Source organism: Anarrhichthys ocellatus, unplaced genomic scaffold (genome assembly GCF_004355925.1).
Source record: "Anarrhichthys ocellatus isolate YVR2014 unplaced genomic scaffold, GSC_Weel_1.0 scaffold49, whole genome shotgun sequence".
In the NCBI taxonomy this organism is placed as follows: Eukaryota; Metazoa; Chordata; class Actinopteri; order Perciformes; family Anarhichadidae; genus Anarrhichthys; species Anarrhichthys ocellatus.
In genome coordinates this window covers 2906471-2926792 of record NW_022280079.1, presented here as the reverse complement: position 1 = coordinate 2926792, position 20322 = coordinate 2906471, and the positions used below count along the sequence as shown (strand labels likewise).

Sequence of the window (20322 nt, the reverse complement as noted above, 5' to 3'; positions counted from 1 at the left end):
AACTATGATCTGACTCAACATGTGACAGGATCCACACACAACAGGGGGCACACTCTGGACCTAATCATCACCAAAGGTGTAAACATTTCCAAGGTCGCTGTGACTGATGTTGCACTCTCTGATCATTTCTGTGTTTTCTTTGAGAGTGCAATCTCCTTGCACACAAATGTCCAAACCGAGGTTGTGACGAAGCGTTACATCTCTGAAAACACCAGTGAACTATTTATTCAGAAGTTCTCCTCCACACCAGCCCTCTCTTGCATCTCAGTCAATGAGCTTGTAGATGGCTTCAATTCTAAAGTTAAAAATATTATTGATGCCATTGCACCCACTAAAGTGAAGGTTGTCTCGGGTAAGCAAAGATCTCCTTGGAGAAATGCTACGCTGGTCAAAATAGAGAAACGAGAGTGTCGGAAAGCTGAGCGCAGGTGGCGAAAAACTAATCTCCAGGTTCACTGTGACATCTATAAAGAGAGACTTCGCAATTATAATTTGGAACTTAGAAATGCAAGGCAGTCCTTCTTCTCTGACATCATAACCAAAAACAATAACAATACATGTGCCTTATTTGCTACCGTCGACAGGCTAACAAACCCTCCAGTGTCGGTAGCTGCTGAGCTCCAATCCACCTGAGCATGCAATCAATTTGCCTCCTTTTTTACTGACAAAATTCATAAAATTAGACAAGCAGTCAGTGCCTCCACACCAACCACAAGATATGTGTTGTCCCCTTCTCTGAATAACATCCATTCAAATATCATGACACAATTTCATTCAATCGACCTCAGCAGCCTAGAAGACATTATACAACATTTGAAGCCATCCTCCTGCTGCTTGGATATTCTACCATCACACTTTTTCAAAAATATTTCAAACTGCATGACCACTGATCTTTTACAAATAGTAAACACATCCCTTCTTTCAGGTGTCTTCCCACAAGCCCTAAAAACTGCAGTTATTAAACCGCTCCTAAAGAAGGCTAGTTTAGACTCCGCAACAATGAAAAATTATAGGCCAATATCAAACCTCCCATTTTTAAGTAAAATAATTGAAAAAGCGGTTTTCCAACAGCTGAACAACTTCTTGGCCGTAAATAATTGCTTTGATGTCTTCCAGTCAGGCTTTCGACAGCACCACAGTACTGAAACTGCTCATGTTAAGGTTTTCAACGACATCCACTTAAACACAGACAGTGGCAGAAGTTCAGTCTTAGTATTACTAGATATCAGTGCTGCATTCGACACGGTCGACCATGCCATACTCCTAGAAAGACTAAAAATCTGGGTGGGACTTTCTGGCACAGCACTTAACTGGTTTGAATCCTACTTGAAGGACCGAGAATACTTTGTGTCTGTAGCTAATTACACATCAGAGCTGACTAAAATGACATGTGTTCCCCAAGGCTCAATACTGGGGCCTCTTCTGTTCAACATCTACATGCTTCCACTAGCTCAGATTATGGAAAACAACAAAGTGTGCTGTCATAATTATGCAGACGACACACAAATCTAAATAACTATGTCACCAGGGGACTATAATTCCATAAAAGGGCTGGGTAACTGCATTGAACAAATCAACAACTGGATGTGCCAAAATTTTCTTCAATTAAACAAAGATACAACAGAAGGAATTGTTTTTGGTACCAAGGACAAACGATTGAAAATCACCACTAAGCTTCAATCACTGATGTTAAAACCCACAAACCAAGCCAGAAATCTAGGTGTAGTTATGGATTCAGACCTCAACCTGAACAGCCATATCAAGACAATTACAAAATCAGCCTACTATCACCTGAATAATGTATCAATGATTAGAGGACTTATGTCTCAACAGGATTTGGAAAAAGTTGTCCATGCATTTATCTTCAGCAGACTGGACTACTGTAACGGTGTGTTTACAGGTCTCTGTAAAAAGTCTGTCAGAAAGCTGCAGCTGATTCAGAATGCTGCAGCTCGAGTCCTCACTAAGACCAGGAGGGTGGATCACATCACTCCAGTTCTGAGGTCTTTGCACTGGCTTCCTGTCAAACAAAGAATTGATTTTAAAATCCTGCTGTTGGTTTATAAAGCACTGAATGGTTTAGGGCCAAAATACATCTCTGATCTGCTGCTACCTTATGAACCATCCCAACCCCTTAGGTCGTCTGGGACCGGTCTACTTTCTGTTCCCAGAGTCAGAACTAAACATGGAGAAGCAGCGTTCAGTTTTTCTGCTCCACATATCTGGAACAAAGTCCCAGAAAGCTGCAGGTCTGCTGAGACCCTCAGCTCCTTTCAATCAAGATTAAAGCTTTTCTGTTTGCTGCTGCCTTTAATTGAACCACATTCAATTAATATTTTAATCAATTTCCTGCATTTCTGCATTTTACTACTGTATTTTATTTCTTACACAGTTTTTTAACTGTTTTTATTGTTTCAATGAATGCTCTTAATTGTTTTTAAATCTCCTTTTCTTTTGCCTTATGTTTTGATGCTTTTAATGGTTTTATGTGAAGCACTTTGAATTACCTTGTTGTTGAAATGTGCTATACGAATAAACTTGCCTTGCCTTGCCTTGCCTCGCCTTGCCTATGAGTAGGGCCAATAATGCAGCCATATCTCTAGGAGTTATGCACATTTTGGATGGCTCTGCAGCTCATGACTTGCATCCAATTCCAGCGTTCAGTACCAATGCTGGAAGTAATGTGTCCTTTACGTAGCGAGTAAAAGTAGCAGTACGGGTGGTCATGAACTGTGTCAGACTTTCGTGCAGGATACTATGGAGTTTGGTTCCGCAATCACAATTCTTCCCTATCTTGCAAAATCGCCTCGCACATTGTAGAAAGGCAACATTTTAAAAATGTCATAACTGACTATTGTTAGCAGATTGGAGAGAGGGTGAACATGGTGAAGCTGGACATGGCTGAGAAAGCTTCTTCTTGATTTTAGCCGTTGGGCCGGAGGGTGACATCTATGGAGGAGATGGCGTTCATCACTAGTAGATTTTGTTTTCTCGACTCGGCTGGCAACTTCCCGTCTAATATCAGCAGGGGCAATGCCAGCGAGGAGGTGAAGGTTGCTGTTGGTGGGTTTCAAGCAGCCAGTGATCAGGCGGCAGGTGTTGTTCAGTGCTGGGTCAAGTTTCTTGGCATGGGTTGACCTCTCCCAAACTGGACATGCATATTCTGCAGAGGAATAGCACAGGGCCAGAGCAGTAGATCTTAATACGTGTGCTGTGGCTCCCAATTTGGAGTTGGTCAGTTTCCGTAGGATGTTGTTTCGGGAACCAACTTTGGATTTTGTGTTGTTGATGTGCTCCTTAAAGGAGAGAGTACGATCCAGGGTTACTCCAAGGTAGACAGGGTGGGTTTGTGTGTTAGTTCTGTATTTGAAAATAAACTATCCGTTTTGATTTGATTTATGATGTGTGCGTAAAATACATTTGACTTCAATGAAACGCATTAATTGGTTGAGTTTTGCTTACGTTGCATTTTGTAGCCACGTTAGCAGGCTAGTCGGGTTAGTTCTCTCGCTAACTGTTCACAGTGATATTTTTTATTTAAATTGACAGGGTAGAATTTCTATTATTCTCCTGTCTGGAGCCCAACGTTTACTTTGAATAGTTGTGAGAAAAACCTACGCTCTAATGTATTATCTACAGTAGATGGAGTTTGGAGAAAACAATGTTCTGCTGTGGACTGGAGCAGCAGCAAGGCATATTTTAGACACCTAAAAAAATCAATATCATTAAAAGTGTACACTGTATTTAGAATATTTTCACGGCTTTACCTTGCTGCCAGACAGCCCTTTCTGATGGGGAACTGAAGCCGTTATCTATGGTTTTTTCAAAGACACAAGACTCCATTGACAAAAACAGTAATCTTACCTCACAGGACACAGGAGCTGTCTTTGTCAAAGGGCTCTGGTTGTTTCGAAGACCCAATATTGTCATTTTTTCTGACGAGGTCAGTCCAGGAAGTTTGGTTTTCTCATTCAGAACAGAAGTCAAGAGGAGGACATGTAGATGGGTGGTTGGACGTACAAAGCACCAGAAGTCAGCGTTCGCTGTGTTCCAGGGACCGGTTCACCAAATTTGTATGGTTATGTAATTTGTCGTGTCACATGATGATCTAACACAATAGTTTTCCAGCACTTTTTGGCCCATGGCCTTGTTTTTTCAGACTCATTGATTATTCTCATTAGTACAGCAATCAATAAGCTGTCAAGTTGTCACGTAAATTTTGATCATGACATTTATTTTTTTAATCTATTTTCACCAGCGTAGATAAAAAATAGACGACTCTACATTGAATACGAATTGTTATGGATTTTATTTGAATTTTGCAAGTTAAGATTTATAAATGAAAACATCTATTGGCCACTTTAGTCTTAGATATATTCTTCAGATCCTATGTAATTACATCTCCCAATTTTCAGCCAGGAAACAGAGGCACATCCATTTCAAGCTGCTGTTCTAAACCATAAACTTCTCAGTCTGTGCTTTACCGACTCACAATCCCCCTCCTTCTCCTCTCTCTATTTCATCCGTCTCCCAGCCATCTTTGCATCTCCTCCTTGCTCTCTCCCACTTCATCAGTTGTCAGCACTTTGGGAAAACAGACCCAGGCCTCTACAGATCAAGGCAGGCGTGTCGATAACCGTGTTCACAGAGATGAAGGCTCCGGCGAGCCGAGCCTCACAAGTTCTCTCGGGTTCACGAGTTCACCTGCTGAGGTGTAGTGTTGCCGTTGCTGTCAATCACATGTGTGTGAACCCCCCGTAGATCGGAGGCAACCTGAGGACCGTGGTCAGAGTGTTCAGCCTGTTTGACTGCAACCGAGAAGGACACATCCAGCGGCACGAGTTCCGCTGCATCTTGGACAGCTACTGCATCCAGCTGACAGACAAGGAGTTTCGGGGGGTGTGGGGGTGGGGTTGTGGTGCAAGTCTAACACAATCTGACACGACAAATCACATGCCGAATCTGTGCAGCCGCATGCAAAGGAAGGCCCATACACACCGCACACACACGTGTGACTGGTTGACTGCTTCGTGAGCTGGGACCAACATTCAGGTAGTCAGCAGGAGGTAACGTAGATTGCTGCAAGTATGAAGTATTTTTGTAGGCCAACCAGGAAGTTAGCATTGCGCTGGTTCTAAAGACAAACATCCAATGGGATGTTTTTCATTGGATTCTGGGTTATTGCAGAAATTGAGATCGGTGGCAAACAAACGTTTATGATATTTACACGATTTGTTCGGCATGACAATCTTCAAAATTAAAACCAGAAGTAAAAAGCTAACATTGGGGTATAAACAAACTACACCATGTTCACATCTTCTCGTCACCACCACCAATCTTAAACTGTTTAGACTTTCAAAAAGTGCATTTTCACTGAGATCAATTACTGTTTACTCTCCCACATGCACCTGTATTAACGGGGCAGTCTCAGGAAGCTAACAGCGCCATACAGTGCGATTCTACACCACATAACACAAAATCAAATGTATGCTACCAATATTGTGTTGAAAGATAAACTAGGCATATCTCCCAAACCTAGTTCTGACAAAACCTGCTGTTTAGCTGAATGGCTAATTGAATGTTATGTACTTTTTTTGCCTCACAACAATGTCCAGATTCTACCTCCCTGCCTCCAGTCTCTATGATAAGCTAAGCTAACCAGCTAAATATGAAGCTGACACTTTGAATTTACTGTACAAACATGAGAGTGGTATTGCACTTCTCATATTTTGTAACGCTAAGCAAGAAATAGAGTAAGTGTACACAACATGTTGAACTATTGATATTGATTTACAGTTATTTGTGATAAATTCAATCCTGGGACAAGAACAACAGCAAAAGACTTAGATGGTGTGGAACATTTAAGCTTTTGGGTTTGCTTTGCTATAAAATAACTTCATTAATGTCCCTTTCACTAAACTGTTTTCATATGCACAGACTCTCTCACACACATTGTATGACATCTGAGCTCCACAATTGAATGTCTGAACAAATACTGACATAAAAAATTGTGCATGCAATCAAATTCAAATCATCTTTTTCTAACGTGTACACACTCTAATGTATTGCACATACACACATCATACAACCAGCACAGCCTTGACTATTCCCAGTATTCCCCTGTGGTGGGGAGTCGTTTGTCGGCTAGGACATCACTAGCACTAACTTTGTGGTCAGCCTTTGTCTCACGATGAGAGGGAGCTAATTTACTTTTAAAACTTCGGGCCCTGCAGTCAAATTCGCTCCAGAAACATTCCTCAACTTTTTTTGATGCGGCTCTAGAGGATTGTGTGTGACAGGTTCATTTTCAATGGCATTAATTGGTTTTAGCACTCAGGACTCTCTCTATCTCACACACACACTTGCTCCTTCTGGAATCACTACAGTCCCAATAACACGTCCACCATTTCCTACAAACTGTTCCTGGACAAGCTAGGCTTCAGTGACAGCCATGACTTCAAGATTGCTCGAGTCTGCACTGAGCTAGGTATGGATACAGTGAATTGAAATGTCGATTTCAAGAATGTGATTGAGAGGAAGCAGCATTCCAACCAGGTTGCTTACAAGACTTTAATGAATCTCTAGCCATGCTAGCTGCTCTTTAAGGCTGTATTTACTTATGCAGTCCAGTTGCCAGAAAAAAATAGTGGGATTGTACATTACTGAAAACCACAGACACGTTGAATCTGGACTTGACATTTTTTTCTTTTCTGTATGACTTTTTTGCATTCGGGCAGAGCAAGTCACGTAGTATATGGAGCAGCCGTTTGTGAAAGTTACATGATATATAAAGAGCAAGAACCAGTGGCGGCTGGCCAATAGAGGGCCATGGGGTGTCGCCCCACCTTGACCGCCCCTCCTTGAGCCACAAAAAAATTAAAATAATAATAAATTATACAAATTGTCAATAACTGTGTTTTTGAAATATGGAATGTACCCAGTAATATTTGTAAATTATTATGATATCTGCTCAAAATATATGCTTTTCCTGTACGTCCTCTCCGCCTGTCTGCATGTCTCAGCAGTGCTGGGGCCATCGAGAAATGGCCCACAGGAGGCGGGTCTATGAAAAAGTGTAGCCAATTGCTGATTAAAGATATAAATGAGTGACATACATTTTAGCCAATCAGCGTCCTCAAATAGATTCAGTTCAAACAACTTTGGCCCCGAGCTTGCTCGTCCTCGTCAGGAGAAGTCTCTACAGGCGAGCACTACTCCTCCAAGACCCGTTTGAGAGGAGAACTTTGGCGGAGATTCTGCAGGCCAAAGAGCTGATCCCAGATCAGCCTGACCTCACAATCAGACAGCAGACTAGCAGGAAAGGGAAGCAGTACATGTGAAGCTTCTCTACTAGGGCCAAATCCCAATGTCCCCCCTTACGGACTTTGAGGCACGCTCCCGCGAAGTCCGTGAGGGTTTAGGGATGTCCCACTGTCAAATCATCGAATGTTTGAGGCTCTCTCGCAGACATTTTGAGCCCTTTATGAACCCTTTGTGTAAGTCAGTATGCTGACTTAGCCTAAGGGAATTACCCACAAATTATTGCAATGTGACGTTAAACACGGGGTAACCAGTGGATGCATGGAGACGTTAAAAAAAAAGGGTAAACAAAGAGGACGGCTCACGTGTGTTCAGCCTGGAGTATTACATTTACACAGAAACATTAAGGGTTAAAGATGGAACAAAAAATAAACTTGAAATCGGAAAATATTTATTAATTTATTCATCAAATATTTGGTATTGAAGCTGTTTTGACAAAAACGAGTAAATAGATTATATGAAGTTACCTCTCAACTTGTGAGGAAAGAGTCTGAAGACTTTCAGATCACGGAGTACAAAGTATAAAATAAATACACACAATTATCCATCATATTTTTTGTCGTATTCATGGTAACAGCAAACTCCTATTTACACCATTTCAAGCCCTCACAGTCTCTCACACTCAACCACTTACCAGGTGACGTCAGCAAGTCCTTGAGGGTTCAGGGTTTGAGGGTTTAGGGGGGACATTGGGATTTGGCCTAGCTGTACACCAGACAGGTTTGGCTAGCTGGATGACGTCATGCTAATAACTTATTTAGCTTTTTAAAACAATGGGGACAGATCTAGCACGGACAGTTAGGGAGTGAGGGATGAGGAGGTAAGGAAACATGAGAACACCAGGGCACACATGGAGAACTCTGTCAAGCTACATATTAGGCAATGTGAACATTTTTTCTTCTACATAGTTGTCCTCAGTCTCATCTGCTTAACTTGGTCATGTAGGCATCAACATTTAATTGAGATGGTAAATTAACAGTGAAAACTCATCATAGCTTAATTTAATATCAGTATTCATAATTACATTTTATGTACTTCTCTTGATCTTTACCTCCTATAACAAGGTCCATAGGGGCATCTCAATAAATAAACATGCTCTATTATATTATATTGTATTTTATATATATATATATCTATACTGTATATATGTATGTGTGTGTTTTATATTATACTGAATATTATTATACGGTATATATACTGTATATATATATTATACTGAATTCCCTGTGAGGGTGACAAAAATAAGATGTCCTGACGTGTTTATCAAAGTGTTAATTAATGCTTATTTTCGTGTTGGAATAAAGGTTAAATATTTAACTGCAAAGTAGTAATGCGTGTTTTGTACCTTCATTTTTTTGCATTAAATCATACTGGGATGTTTGCTGAAATTGATTGGATGGCCCTACCTAGAACATTTTCCAGCCACCACTGGCAAGAACTTCAACTAAGGGCGGGTCAACCAGGACTTTCACCCTGGAAACCACTGTTCATGTCACTTTGTTGTTACGCTTAAAAGTCTGCTAAGCAGAAAAAAAAGTCTACTTAGCTGTCCAAGTCTGCTAAGTCTATTTATCCAATTATTTCACAAAATCTAGTCTCAAACTATCTTGGCCGTATTTTTATAAAGTAAACACGAGACTCAAGAGTTATTCTACTGATTGTGTTTTATAGAAGTGTCCAGTTGAGCGACAACTACAGTCAAACAGAGGAAACAAAGAACAGAATATCTTTCCGGTCTGCACGATGCCCCATCAGTACTGCGACACAGGAAGCTGCAAACTCTCTTCTATGACAAGGTACAGACTGAAAGACTTTGTCTGTTATACATCCCCGTTTGCATGTCACCATCTGGCCCTTCTCCACTGCATTATCCTATTTAAAGACGGAGGGCTAAATTGGCTCTAAGTGGTGCGTCAGGATGCAAACGGCAGAGGGAACACTTCTAATTAAAATGTTTGCCCAGAAAAATCAGCTCCTGAGTTAGTGTGTTAATCACGGCTAATTTGCGGGAAAGGCGGCAGTCGGGGAAGGGCTCTTCTCTCGCATCCTCGACAGCCGCACTGGGATGTTCTCCATGGCAACCAGAGATGACTCACTTCCTGTCTTTATTGAGGAGAGAAAAACAAGGTCTGTCTCTAAATATGAATGTACACCAGTGTGTTTTTTAATACCTATCAGATGTGCATGAACCCTACCCCGGTGTTGCAAGCGCTGCAGGCCTTTGACATCACCTGGCCTGGTAAAACAGCATCTCCTCAGGGCCATTCTCAGCAGCTTTATATTTCCCATGAACCCTCACTCCTACCAGCAGGTAAGGAAAGACATATTTTATTTATCTTTATTCCTTCTTCCCTCTCTCCACAAACCCACTCTTCCTCAACCTCCCTGCCCTTTACTCTTTTAATCTCAAAATCTAGCGATCGTCCATTCTGTGTAATACATTTTTCATGCATCTGTATGGATTTTGTGTGTTTGCAGTTACGGTGTGAGAGCAACGGGGCCGGTGAGATGGAAACACTTCCTGGGCCACTTCGTGAGACCGGGAGAGGGCGACACAAATCTTCATAAGTCTTAGGCCCTTTTCACACATGTGGTGAGGTCATCACATGTTGTTCACATGTCTCCTATCTTCTGTGTTAAGTCTGTTTCAACAAAAAATTAACCTGCAAAGCTCAGTTCAAAGCGTGCACAAATAGGCAGTTGGATTTTAACCATATTATGCATATTCTTGTTGCACTGATTTCCAAAGATTCTTTCACAAAATGGGGCTGTCCTCAGGGGTTGCTCTGCGGTTGATTATTGTTGAAAAGCAACGTCCATTTATAAATCATTTTTGATAACTAGACCAAGAACTGTATTGTGCACCCTGATAGTTATGTTATCCGCACCTGTTTGTTCATTTGGAGGCTGCAAACGAAATATGTGTCACATGAGAGTTGGATAGATGTGTACCGGTCAAAGTCTTTTGTGTTGGAGTTCAGAAAGCATAGCTTAGTGTGATTTCCACAATGTGACGCACATTTCAGAACAAGAATTCTCAGAGTGAGATGCACAACAACAAACAGACTGGAAAGTGAAAGAAAAAAGGTTTTATTTCTCTGTAGGGGTTCTTTCCATAATGTTGTCAGCCTGTCAGCAGCAAAAACAAGTTCTTCAGGACGTACATTGACGATGAGGAGTTGCCCTGAAAAATGACTTTACACTCTCATTCAATACTGTAACTAAAGTTACCCTTCAATATTAACCCTATAGTCCAATGCAGAAATGCCCCACATAGGGGTTATGAGCGTAACCCCTAAACATTTTGAACAGCACATCATGCTACGTTACTGTTTTTTCTTCTGGATTTTGATTTCCAGCATCAAAGCTCTTTAATTCACAGCTGTTCAAAAGAAAACCTGCATTTTTTAAATTTGTCTGACAAACAATGCAACAATTTGCATATCTTCAGCCAGAACCCCTATCTATCTGCAGTAGTTACTGCTCACACTAAAGCCGTGGCAGAGGATTTTTAGAGGAGCTTTTTTAGGTCTTGAGCTGGCAGATTTACAGATCACGTTACACAGGAAATGTACTTGAGATGCAGCAATGGTTGCTGGTCTGGGAGAGGTCTTTGGAATTATAAGGGATTGATGACTATATATCCATTATGATATATCATCTTCTTTCCTTTCCTTTACACCTGTCTCCTCCCTCAGGGTTGGTTCTCCAGGACCTTTACCCTCGACTGAATGAGATTTTCCACCTGCTGGACGCAGTAGGAGTCAGGACTAGGGAAGTAAATAGAGAAACAATAGAGCGATGCGTCTCCTAAACACTGAAATGCATATTCAAACCTCTTCCTTTATTTGCACCGCCTTTAAAAAAACTGCAGTAACAGACAAGACGGGAGTGATCTTGAATGCGATCAGACAGGACACAGGGGACTAATCTCAGCAGATTGCTAAGAGACAAAGGCACATGCTCAGGTGTGTGCTTTAGATATAAATGCCAGACAGCTTTACAGATGAGCCAATCATCATCCGCAGCTTTTTGATGGCCATAAACATGATTAGATGATTGCATATGGCCAACGGTTAGCCACTCAGTCACTAGCCATATGTTCATCTGACAGCCATCCCCTTCAACACGCCTCCGCATCCAGTTCTGCCTCTTTAATTCCAAATCAGTCTACTTCAGCTGGATGAAACTTTGGAGTCTGACTAAAACTTTGGGGAGAGGGGGGTGGAATTTTCCTATTAATTCACCGTTATGTTTGATGTTGCTGCCGCCACTCACAAAAACAACAGTCGGCTTCCAAGTTTGAGGAAGTGTGTGTGTGTGTGTATATGTGTGTGTGTGAAGCCTCTCCCAGATATGAATCACACATATCTGCCTGCCAAAATCTCCTCCTTTTAACGGCATGGGAGAAAAGAAAAATCCATCCATCAACTGTTTTAATAATCTATTCGGCGGGTGGGAGATCAAACAAGAGTGTCCTCACACCGCCAGCCAATAATGAGCTTTTTTACTCAGGCAGGTTCGAAGCCAACTATGGTTTTTAGACTACCTCTGAGGAAGCATTCAAGAGCTCGAAAGAATTGCTATGATTCACATTGTCTGTGTGTGACTCCCGACGTAACATACACGTCAGATGGAGTCGCTGTTGTGCCATACCATCATTAGCACCATATTATCACACAGCTTTGTTCTGATTGGTCAATTATGTCATTCTACAGTCTGTTATTTCTAGCAGACCGCTGCTATGGACGTAGTTCTGATCTCCGTACACAACCTTTTTTTTTGCTGAAACAATAAAATTATTTTTAAATCAAGAAACTCATTTAAAAAGAAATTGTCATTGAAGTTTTTTTTTCATTTTAAAATCTCTTTAGGAAGTACCCTTGTTATAAGCAAGATATTATACAGCAAATGTGTCATTATTGCTATTGTTGGATAGCATACTACTTTTTTCAGTTCTTCATACTTTAACATTTCTTCAGTCACTTTTCATGTGTACAACCAATTGATGCCACGAATGAAAATCTAAATATTAAGCAAAGTCTGTCTGTCTGTGTGTTCTTCGCATATCTCGAGAATCAGATCTACCTCACACTTGGCGGGTGTATTGCTTGGGACACAAGGACGTGCAGTGTTCTGCAATTTGGACACGCATCGCATTCAATTTGAATGAATTTTGAATGAACAAGTGAACAGCGCTCTGTGAAGCAGCTGGGGCGAGGCTTCAGCACTCTGAGGGACTGAGTCGAGCAAGTCGTCCACAGCGGGCCTTTACAGGTTGAGGCTCATTGACTGCAGCTCACTTTTGCTACTGGATGTACTAACCTCACAACCAAACTCTTTTTCACTTTCCTGAAGCTAATGAGTGATGAGAGTACTCAGGAATGCTGCAAGAGGCCAAACGGCCACATGTTCTGATAGGGCAAGCCTTTCAAACAAACACTGTCCTATAGCAGTCAAAACACAGAATTCTTGGAGAGAGACCCTGGGGATGCTGTAAGGATATCTGCCTCTGAGTGTGGTCATTCAGAGGTGGTCAGATGACACTTTGTACACAACGTTGTTCATTTAAAGCAGCGGTTCCCAAACCTTTTAGGCCACGCACCCCCTTCTACATCCCGACCGGGTTCACGCACCCCCAAATCCCCCCCCCACCTTAAAAAAAAGCAACAGAGCCTATTTATAGCCGCATAAAAATCGGACCAATGAGAGAACAGTTTGCTCGCGCGTAGCGTTTGTTTACGAGATAAAAACACAAAAAAGACAAATAAACTTCCTGCACCGTGCCTTCGAAAAGGTAACAGACGTACACCAGAAGATTGGCCAGATTGGCCACATCTGTAGACTCGTCTACTTGCAGAGAGTAGAACTCACTCTTCTTCACGCGACCGATTAATGTAGCCAGGATGTCTTCGGACAAAGCATCGATGCTGCGCGACAGTGTTGTTGGAAACCGGGATCATGTCCAACTTGTTTGCTTCTCTCTCTCCAGTCATACATTCCACCATCTCTTTGGCAGCTGGCAAGCACACGTCTTCGGTGATTGTGTGAGGTAGCCCCTTTCTTGCTATTCTGTGACCAGAAGCCCGTAGTGCGTTTTTTGTAGACCCAAGACATGAATGAAACTGCAGTTGTTTTTGGCTGTTTTGTAACTCCTCCAATTTCGATATAAAAATGTAAGGGGCTTTTGACTTGCACTGGCATGCTTGGTGTTCAGGTGGCGACGTAAATAAGAGGGCTTCAGACAGCTGTTAGCCAGAACCTCACAGCACCAGGCATGCATGCAACCCTGTCTCCTAAAAATTGTGTTTGACTTATTACATTGACTTATTACAAATACGTTTCTAATCAACATTTTAACACTAACATTTTTTTTCACTCTCCACCACCGCCTCTCCTTCTCCCTATTACGCGGTCAGAATACTACCACAACACGCCGCCTGTCTCCGGCAGAAATGCGCTCATCCACGCACGGGAACAACACCGAGTTGTCGGCCGAGATACCACCAAAACACCCCGCCTGTCTCCAGCAGAAATGCGCTCATCCAGGCCGAGCAACGAGGAACATTACGCGGCTACAATACCTCCACAAAGGCCCACGTGTAAAATCCGGGAGTAACCGTGACTCTCTTAAGGGTTAGGTTTGGGTGGGGACGTGGCTTCCTAGTGGAAGTTATGGTTAGGGTTAGATGGATACAAATAAATAAAATATACCTCCATACCTCCCCAGCAACGAGGCACATCACCCGGCCACAATACCTCCAGAATGTCCCCGGGGTGAAATCCGGGACTTGGTTTTATGGTTCCGAGTGGCGGGCGCTCACTTGTTGGCGCCGGACGCGAGGTCTCCAGCCGCCCCCGCCGTGAGGCACCCCATCGTCAGGTCTGTCAGCCCTCGGAACAGGCCGCGGGTCAACAACTTGTGGGTGGCGGGGGTAGAGGCGAGGCAGATCACAGAAAAATAATAAAGACTAGAGTATGGCAAAGATATGTTGATGAGAAACGTATTTGTAATACGTCAAACACAAACGTAATCAGGGAGAAAATACGTTTATGGTCAAACGTAATTGAGAATGCATTTTAGTTTTGGGGGAACGTAATTTTTAGGAGACAGGACTGCACCATGAGACCACCATTACATTTTTCCTCTCGCGCACCCCCTAGAGGCAGCTCGCGCACCCCCGGGGGTTCCCACACTTTGGGAATCCCTGATTTAAAGCATACTGAGGCCTTTACTTGGCTTTTCTACTAAAAGTTTGGTTTCTTTCCAGAAGGAGGCAGGTTGGATCACCAGAGCAGACCTGTGACATTCACTGGAGAGACCGGGTGGGACCCGGCCCCGAACTCGACGGTCACGGATCACAGCGCTGCTCAATGCTCTGGATCCGGAACACACTGGGGTCATCCAGCTGGCCGCTCTGGAGAGACTCAACCTCAGCATCAGCTCCGCTCCCACAGGCAACACGGCATCACCACCCTCTACTGCAGACACTGCTGAGCTCCTGGATTGTCCCAGAGGAGACTGAAGACACTGCTGTATGCTTGTTTAACCATGTGCTAGTGTGTGTGTGTGTGTGTGTGTGTGTGTGTGTGTGTGTGCACTTCAATTCCATGTAAGGCCATAAATATGTACTAAGTGCACTATGTTTTTGTCCCCAGGAGGAGCAGAAAACACCAGATGAGAGGCAGACCACACGGTGTGCTGATAAACTGGCTCTGGCATCAGCTTCACAGAGAAGAGTGAGTGTGTTAACAACATACTGAGATCAAATATCACACGTATCACACACAGCATACAGTACACCACGAGATCAAACAGAGAGACAACACAAGATTGGATCAAAAGAAAAAAGAGGTTAATTATTAACGCACTTTGATTTATGTGTGTGTGTGTGTGTGTGTACACTTTATTAAGATGGAGAATTTACTGCTGGACAAGCTGAGTGAGCAGCTCAGTTCAGTGCTGGCAGCTCTGGAGCTGGTTGACTCTCAGCGCACTGGATACGTCACGGGGGAAGTACTGAAGAAGGTCTTGAGCTGCTATGGCACGCCCATCTCTGACGCACACTTCAACAAGTGAGAAACACGTCCAGACACACGCAGTAATAATAATAATAATTAAAAAGATAGCAACTGAAGTTTGTATTTGTATATTGAGATGTAGCTCTGCTAGCTCAATTATAGTTTTGCATTTTGTTTACTTTTTCGCTGAAATTCAAGTGACAATTGAATATGATTCTGATTCTTTAGCTGCAAGCAGCTGCACGGAGGTCAATCCAGAACCAATGGAAATCAGTGTCCTTCAAGGCTGGAACATTAAGAAGATGCACCTGACTCCTTTAGTTAGGATAGACTCTCTGCCTACACTGGACGTCCTGGCCTGTTAGTGTCTTAAGTAGCTTCAAAGACCAAAGGATGAACCCTCTGTGTCTCCTCACTTTGGCTTTCAGCATCAGAAACACTGACCGCCTTATCTGTGTGATGCTCTGAAGGAGCGATACTTCCTGTTAAATAAATAGCATGTAGTTGCGGATGAAGCCAGACTCATTCGGTCAAATTAGTTTACAGTAAATGTGGTGATGTCTCAGAATTGCTGTGGGGAAGATGAAAACATAATTGCCATTAAGTTTGACTCATAAATATCTTATTTTGTACAGCTATTTTTTTTAATTTAAGTGTAACTTCCTCCCTCCCCTGGTCTGGGCACAAGTCCACCCACAGCATCATTTTAGGGGCTGAGGGAGAGATATGTTTTTTTATGGGTTTACAGGTTTCTGGTTATGAGTTTGGCTGGTTTTTATTACATTTTGTGGGTTTTAAGTTGTGATTGGGCTGGAAAATCTGATCTGGCAACACTGAGCTTTGTGCAGAGGCGCTTGTTTGTAAAACAGGACCTGTGCAGGACTCTGCTACAATATGATGCATTAGATATTTCATTGCTAAGTGATAAACTCATGAATTGTGCTCATTTGGGGTTTTTCTCAGCTCACTCTCAAACTTTCTCTCTGTGTTTCCAGACTCTGTGAGACCTCTAGACCTCTGTGGCTTTTATTACAGTCCCCCTTCTGTACTGTGCTCCAAACTATCTGCCCTTTGGCCATGCACTTCACCTCAGTCGACCCCGTAGTCAGTCAGGGGACAGCGACCTTCCTCCGTCATGCAGCTCAGTTCAGACATTGGCAACATCCTGGACATTGTCTCCCAGAGGATGAGATTCAGGTTAGAGCGACAATACAGCAGCCTGACTGACCGTATCAGGGCCATCACCCACGGCTCTGATGGGACGCTGTCGGAGACTGACATACGAACGGTGAGTGGGGAACAAAAGCTACACGACTATTGCAACATCAAAGCAGACACATTAAACCTCACCAATCTCCACATGGATTGGTGCTGGATATCTTTTATAATTATGATATTCTAGTAATTTTCAACAAACCCCAGAGACCAAAACTAACAAGGTATTAGTCCATATATCAATACATTATGACTTCTCCCTAGTTAAGAGCTAAGAGCAATATATATTGCTCTTAGCTCTTAGCCCATTGGTTCCTACTGAAGACGTACATCTCAGCAACTTTTTCAGCTTTTGTAAGAAAATAATTTTATTACAACTTCAACATTTTCTCAGTTATGATTAAATTGTAGATGACAGTGTGACAAATTACAAAAGAAAAAGTCATATATATACTGTGTGTGTGTATATATATATATATATATATACTGTACATGAAAGCACTCCTTTGGGTCCTCAGCAATACACCCGCAATACACCCGTAAAGTAGATCAGATGAGCGGTTTAAGAGATATGCGAAGGACTCACAGGCACAAATACAGAGATTCCTTACAGCTAGATTTCATCATTTTAAATCTTCCATAGATGGTCAGTGAAAGATACAGGTCAAATTTCCATGTGTACTTTGTTGTAATGTGTCTGGTTCCAATTCTTAAAAGCCAATGCAACCTGGCCTGAATTACAGAAAGGAGAACGGCAGCCAGAACATCTTGACCAGCGGCGTCAAAAATCCCATCAGTTCTGCATGGCTGGGTTTTCAATGCTTAAATAGAGATTTTCAAAATCCCTTCCTACTCCCCACCAGGCTCCCGTCCCCCTCCACTCCATCTTGCCTCACATCCCGACTCCTACCCCACCCACGGTGATCAAACATAAGCCCCCTGCTTCCTGTAAAATGATGTCTTTCTTAGCACATGAGCCGTTGGAGAAATCATCCCGGATTATAAATAGAGTAAGAGTGAGCCTCCTCGTCTCTCATTAGCAGAGCAGAGAAGCACACAGATTCAGAATCACACTCATTTCTGCTTGTTTGGGCTAATTATATGCTTTGGAAGCAGAAAACAGAGCAGCAGGGCATCGCTCTAATTTGTATCCACTAAACAAAAACCTCCCAAAAAGACAGCAGAAAGAATAACAAAAAAAGAGAAGGCTCATCAAACAAAGCCAGGACTTAAAGTTAGTCATGTTTGCAAGGCATAAAAAGCAGGTCTCCTAGATTTAGAATACAAGTGTGCTTCTAATTAAATGTAGATTAGGTCAGGCAGTTTAAATGCCCAGTGTGCTTGAAGACATGAAGGGCATTCTTTGGAGTGCGGAAAAAACACAAATTAATTCACAAAATGGAGCAAATATTCCAATTTGCTGGGTATAATAACACAAAGATGGTGAATTTAATTATGTGCCTGATTTAAAGGCCAAAAATCTAAACTTGTGTGAATTGATATCTGTTTCACCCCATGGTTTCTGTAGAGGCCACAGCCAGGCAGGCGGGAGTGCTCTGAGGGTCATGGTGATAAGGATGAGGTCGACCCCCTGCTAACTTCTGCTGAGCAGTGCCTGGCTTGCATGAAGACCAGGATCAAGATCATCCATGGGGTGAGGAAGATGTTCGCAGGAATTGCTAATCAGCAATGCATTCACCTGATATTTTAATTAAAAAAGAAGGATGTACTAAGTAGAATGATGTGAATAGTCTGCTTTTTATTTTTAAAGTTATATTCGGTAAGATTTTAATGACATTAAAAGCCATTTTGGCGCTATTTATGCCTGGCATTTTATTTGGCATTTTATGCTTTTATAAGAGACATGACAGGAAATCAGGGAGAGTGATACTGACAATTAAGAACTAAAGTATTAAACAGAATATGTACCAATATGAGTGGACTTAGAGATTTGACCATGGAGATGTGCGGAAATGCAATAACTCTAAACATAAACTTCTTTCAGAAAGTGAATCGAATATTTACATATTTACAAAATCTCAAAGCAAAATGATAAATAGTCTAAAAATGACTTGGGACTCATAGACTTCCTCTTCTGCCTCCTTCAAAAACATACGGCCTACCAGAAAGGCAGAAAATGATGAAGCAGGTAGAAGCTAAACGACAACAATAATGATGTTCAATGGATGAAGCCTTTGTGAAAGTTTGTGACAAAGAGATGTCTTCGAGACCTGCCTTCCTGTGTGCTTGTTGTAGATGTGTCCACAGCAGCAACATACAGTATCTGAGATCAATGACAACTACCTCAACGGTAAGAGACTGGTATCTAAATGCAGCAGAGGGGATGGTGTGCAGATTTGCATGGAGCATGGTGAGCGCTTTACACTCTAATCAGATTCATGAGCTGCTCTTTTTCTGTTCAAATGAAAACCTGGAACCTGTATTGGTAAAGGTCCAGTTGTCATTAGCAGCAGTAAACACAGGTGTCACCAAATAAACCAGGACCAAAATCTTAAAAGTTCCCTGTAGAGTTGTGCTATGGCAGCCTGGTATTGGGTGACGAGCCAAATTTCATATGTTGTGTCGCATTTTATCGTTACGCAATTTTTTGCTTTTCTCATGTCGGTCCAGCCGACTCCAGCTCCCCGTGTCCTGTCGGCGGCCCGGCCGACTCCAGCTCCCCTTGTCCTCTCGGCGGCTCGGCCGACTCCAGCTCCCCTTGTCCTGTCGGCGGCCCGGCCGACTCCAGCTCCCCGTGTCCTGTCGGCGGTCCGGCCGACTCCAGCTCCCCGTGTCCTGTCGGCGACCCGGCCGACTCCAGCTCCCCGTGTCCCGTCGGCGGCCCGGCCGAATCCAGCTCCCCTTGTCCTGTTGGCGGACCGGCCGACTCCAGCTCCCCGTGTCCTGATGGCGGACTGGCCGACTCCAGCTCCCCGTGTCCTGTCGGCAGCCGGCCGACTCCAGCTCCCCGTGTCCTGTCGGCGGTCCGGCCGACTCCAGCTGCCGACTCCAGCTGCCGCCTCCGAGCCGCGGCTACCCCAGGACCCGGGCGCTGCCGCCTCCGAGCCGCAGCGGGCTCCTGTTCCTGCCGCTGCCGCCTCCGAGCCGCAGCGACTTCCAGTTCCTGACCCCGCTGCCGAATGCCAGCGATCACCAGTTCCTGACCCCGCTGCCAAATGCCAGCGATCACCAGTTCCTGACCCCGCTGCCGAATGCTAGCGATCACCATTTCCTGACCCTGCTGCCGAATGCCAGCGATCACTAATTCCTGACCCCGCTGCCGAATACCAGCGATCACCAGTTCCTGACCACGCTGCCGAATGCTAACGATCACCAGTTCCTGACCCCGCTGCCAAATGCCAGTGATCACCAGTTCCGGAGCCCCAGTCTCCCCAGTCCTGCTCCCCTGAGCCCCAGTCAGAGCCCCAGTCGCCCCAGTCCTGTTCCCCTGAGCCCCAGTCCCCTCAGTCCGGCTCCCCTGAGCCCCAGTCCGAGCCCCAGTCCCCCTAGTCCGGCTCCCCTGAGCCCCAGTCCGAGCCCCAGTCCCCCCAGTCCGGCTCCCCTGAGCCCCTGAGCCCCAGCCCAAGCCCCAGTGTCCCCAGTCCGGTGTCCTCCGAGATCCCGTGTTAATCAGATACCCAACTACCTCTACGGACTCCTTATAAAATGGGTGTGAAGCAGTTCTACCTTGAGCTTCTAAGGCTAAAGATGCTTTCATTTCACTGGGACTTCAAGACTTGGCTGGTACCGTAAGTTGTTTTTTTT

At 43.6% G+C, this 20322-nt stretch overlaps 1 protein-coding gene across 1 annotated transcript in view; it reads left to right on the top strand.

Moving 5' to 3' along the window:
• The window catches only part of LOC116395750 (uncharacterized), a 46397-nt gene extending 26266 nt beyond the window's left edge, over positions 1-20131 (top strand). Inside the window, 17 exon segments of the mRNA XM_075447387.1 lie at positions 4762-4894; positions 6365-6487; positions 8992-9116; positions 9499-9551; positions 9553-9639; positions 9796-9888; positions 10449-10480; positions 11019-11077; positions 14592-14828; positions 14830-14856; positions 15272-15396; positions 15571-15635; positions 16338-16630; positions 18086-18211; positions 18814-18879; positions 19571-19749; positions 19849-20131. Of these exon segments, the coding sequence (XP_075303502.1) occupies positions 4762-4894; positions 6365-6487; positions 8992-9116; positions 9499-9551; positions 9553-9639; positions 9796-9888; positions 10449-10480; positions 11019-11077; positions 14592-14828; positions 14830-14856; positions 15272-15396; positions 15571-15635; positions 16338-16630; positions 18086-18211; positions 18814-18879; positions 19571-19749; positions 19849-20131 (2106 nt within the window).
• Positions 20132-20322: the final 191 nt, after the last annotated feature.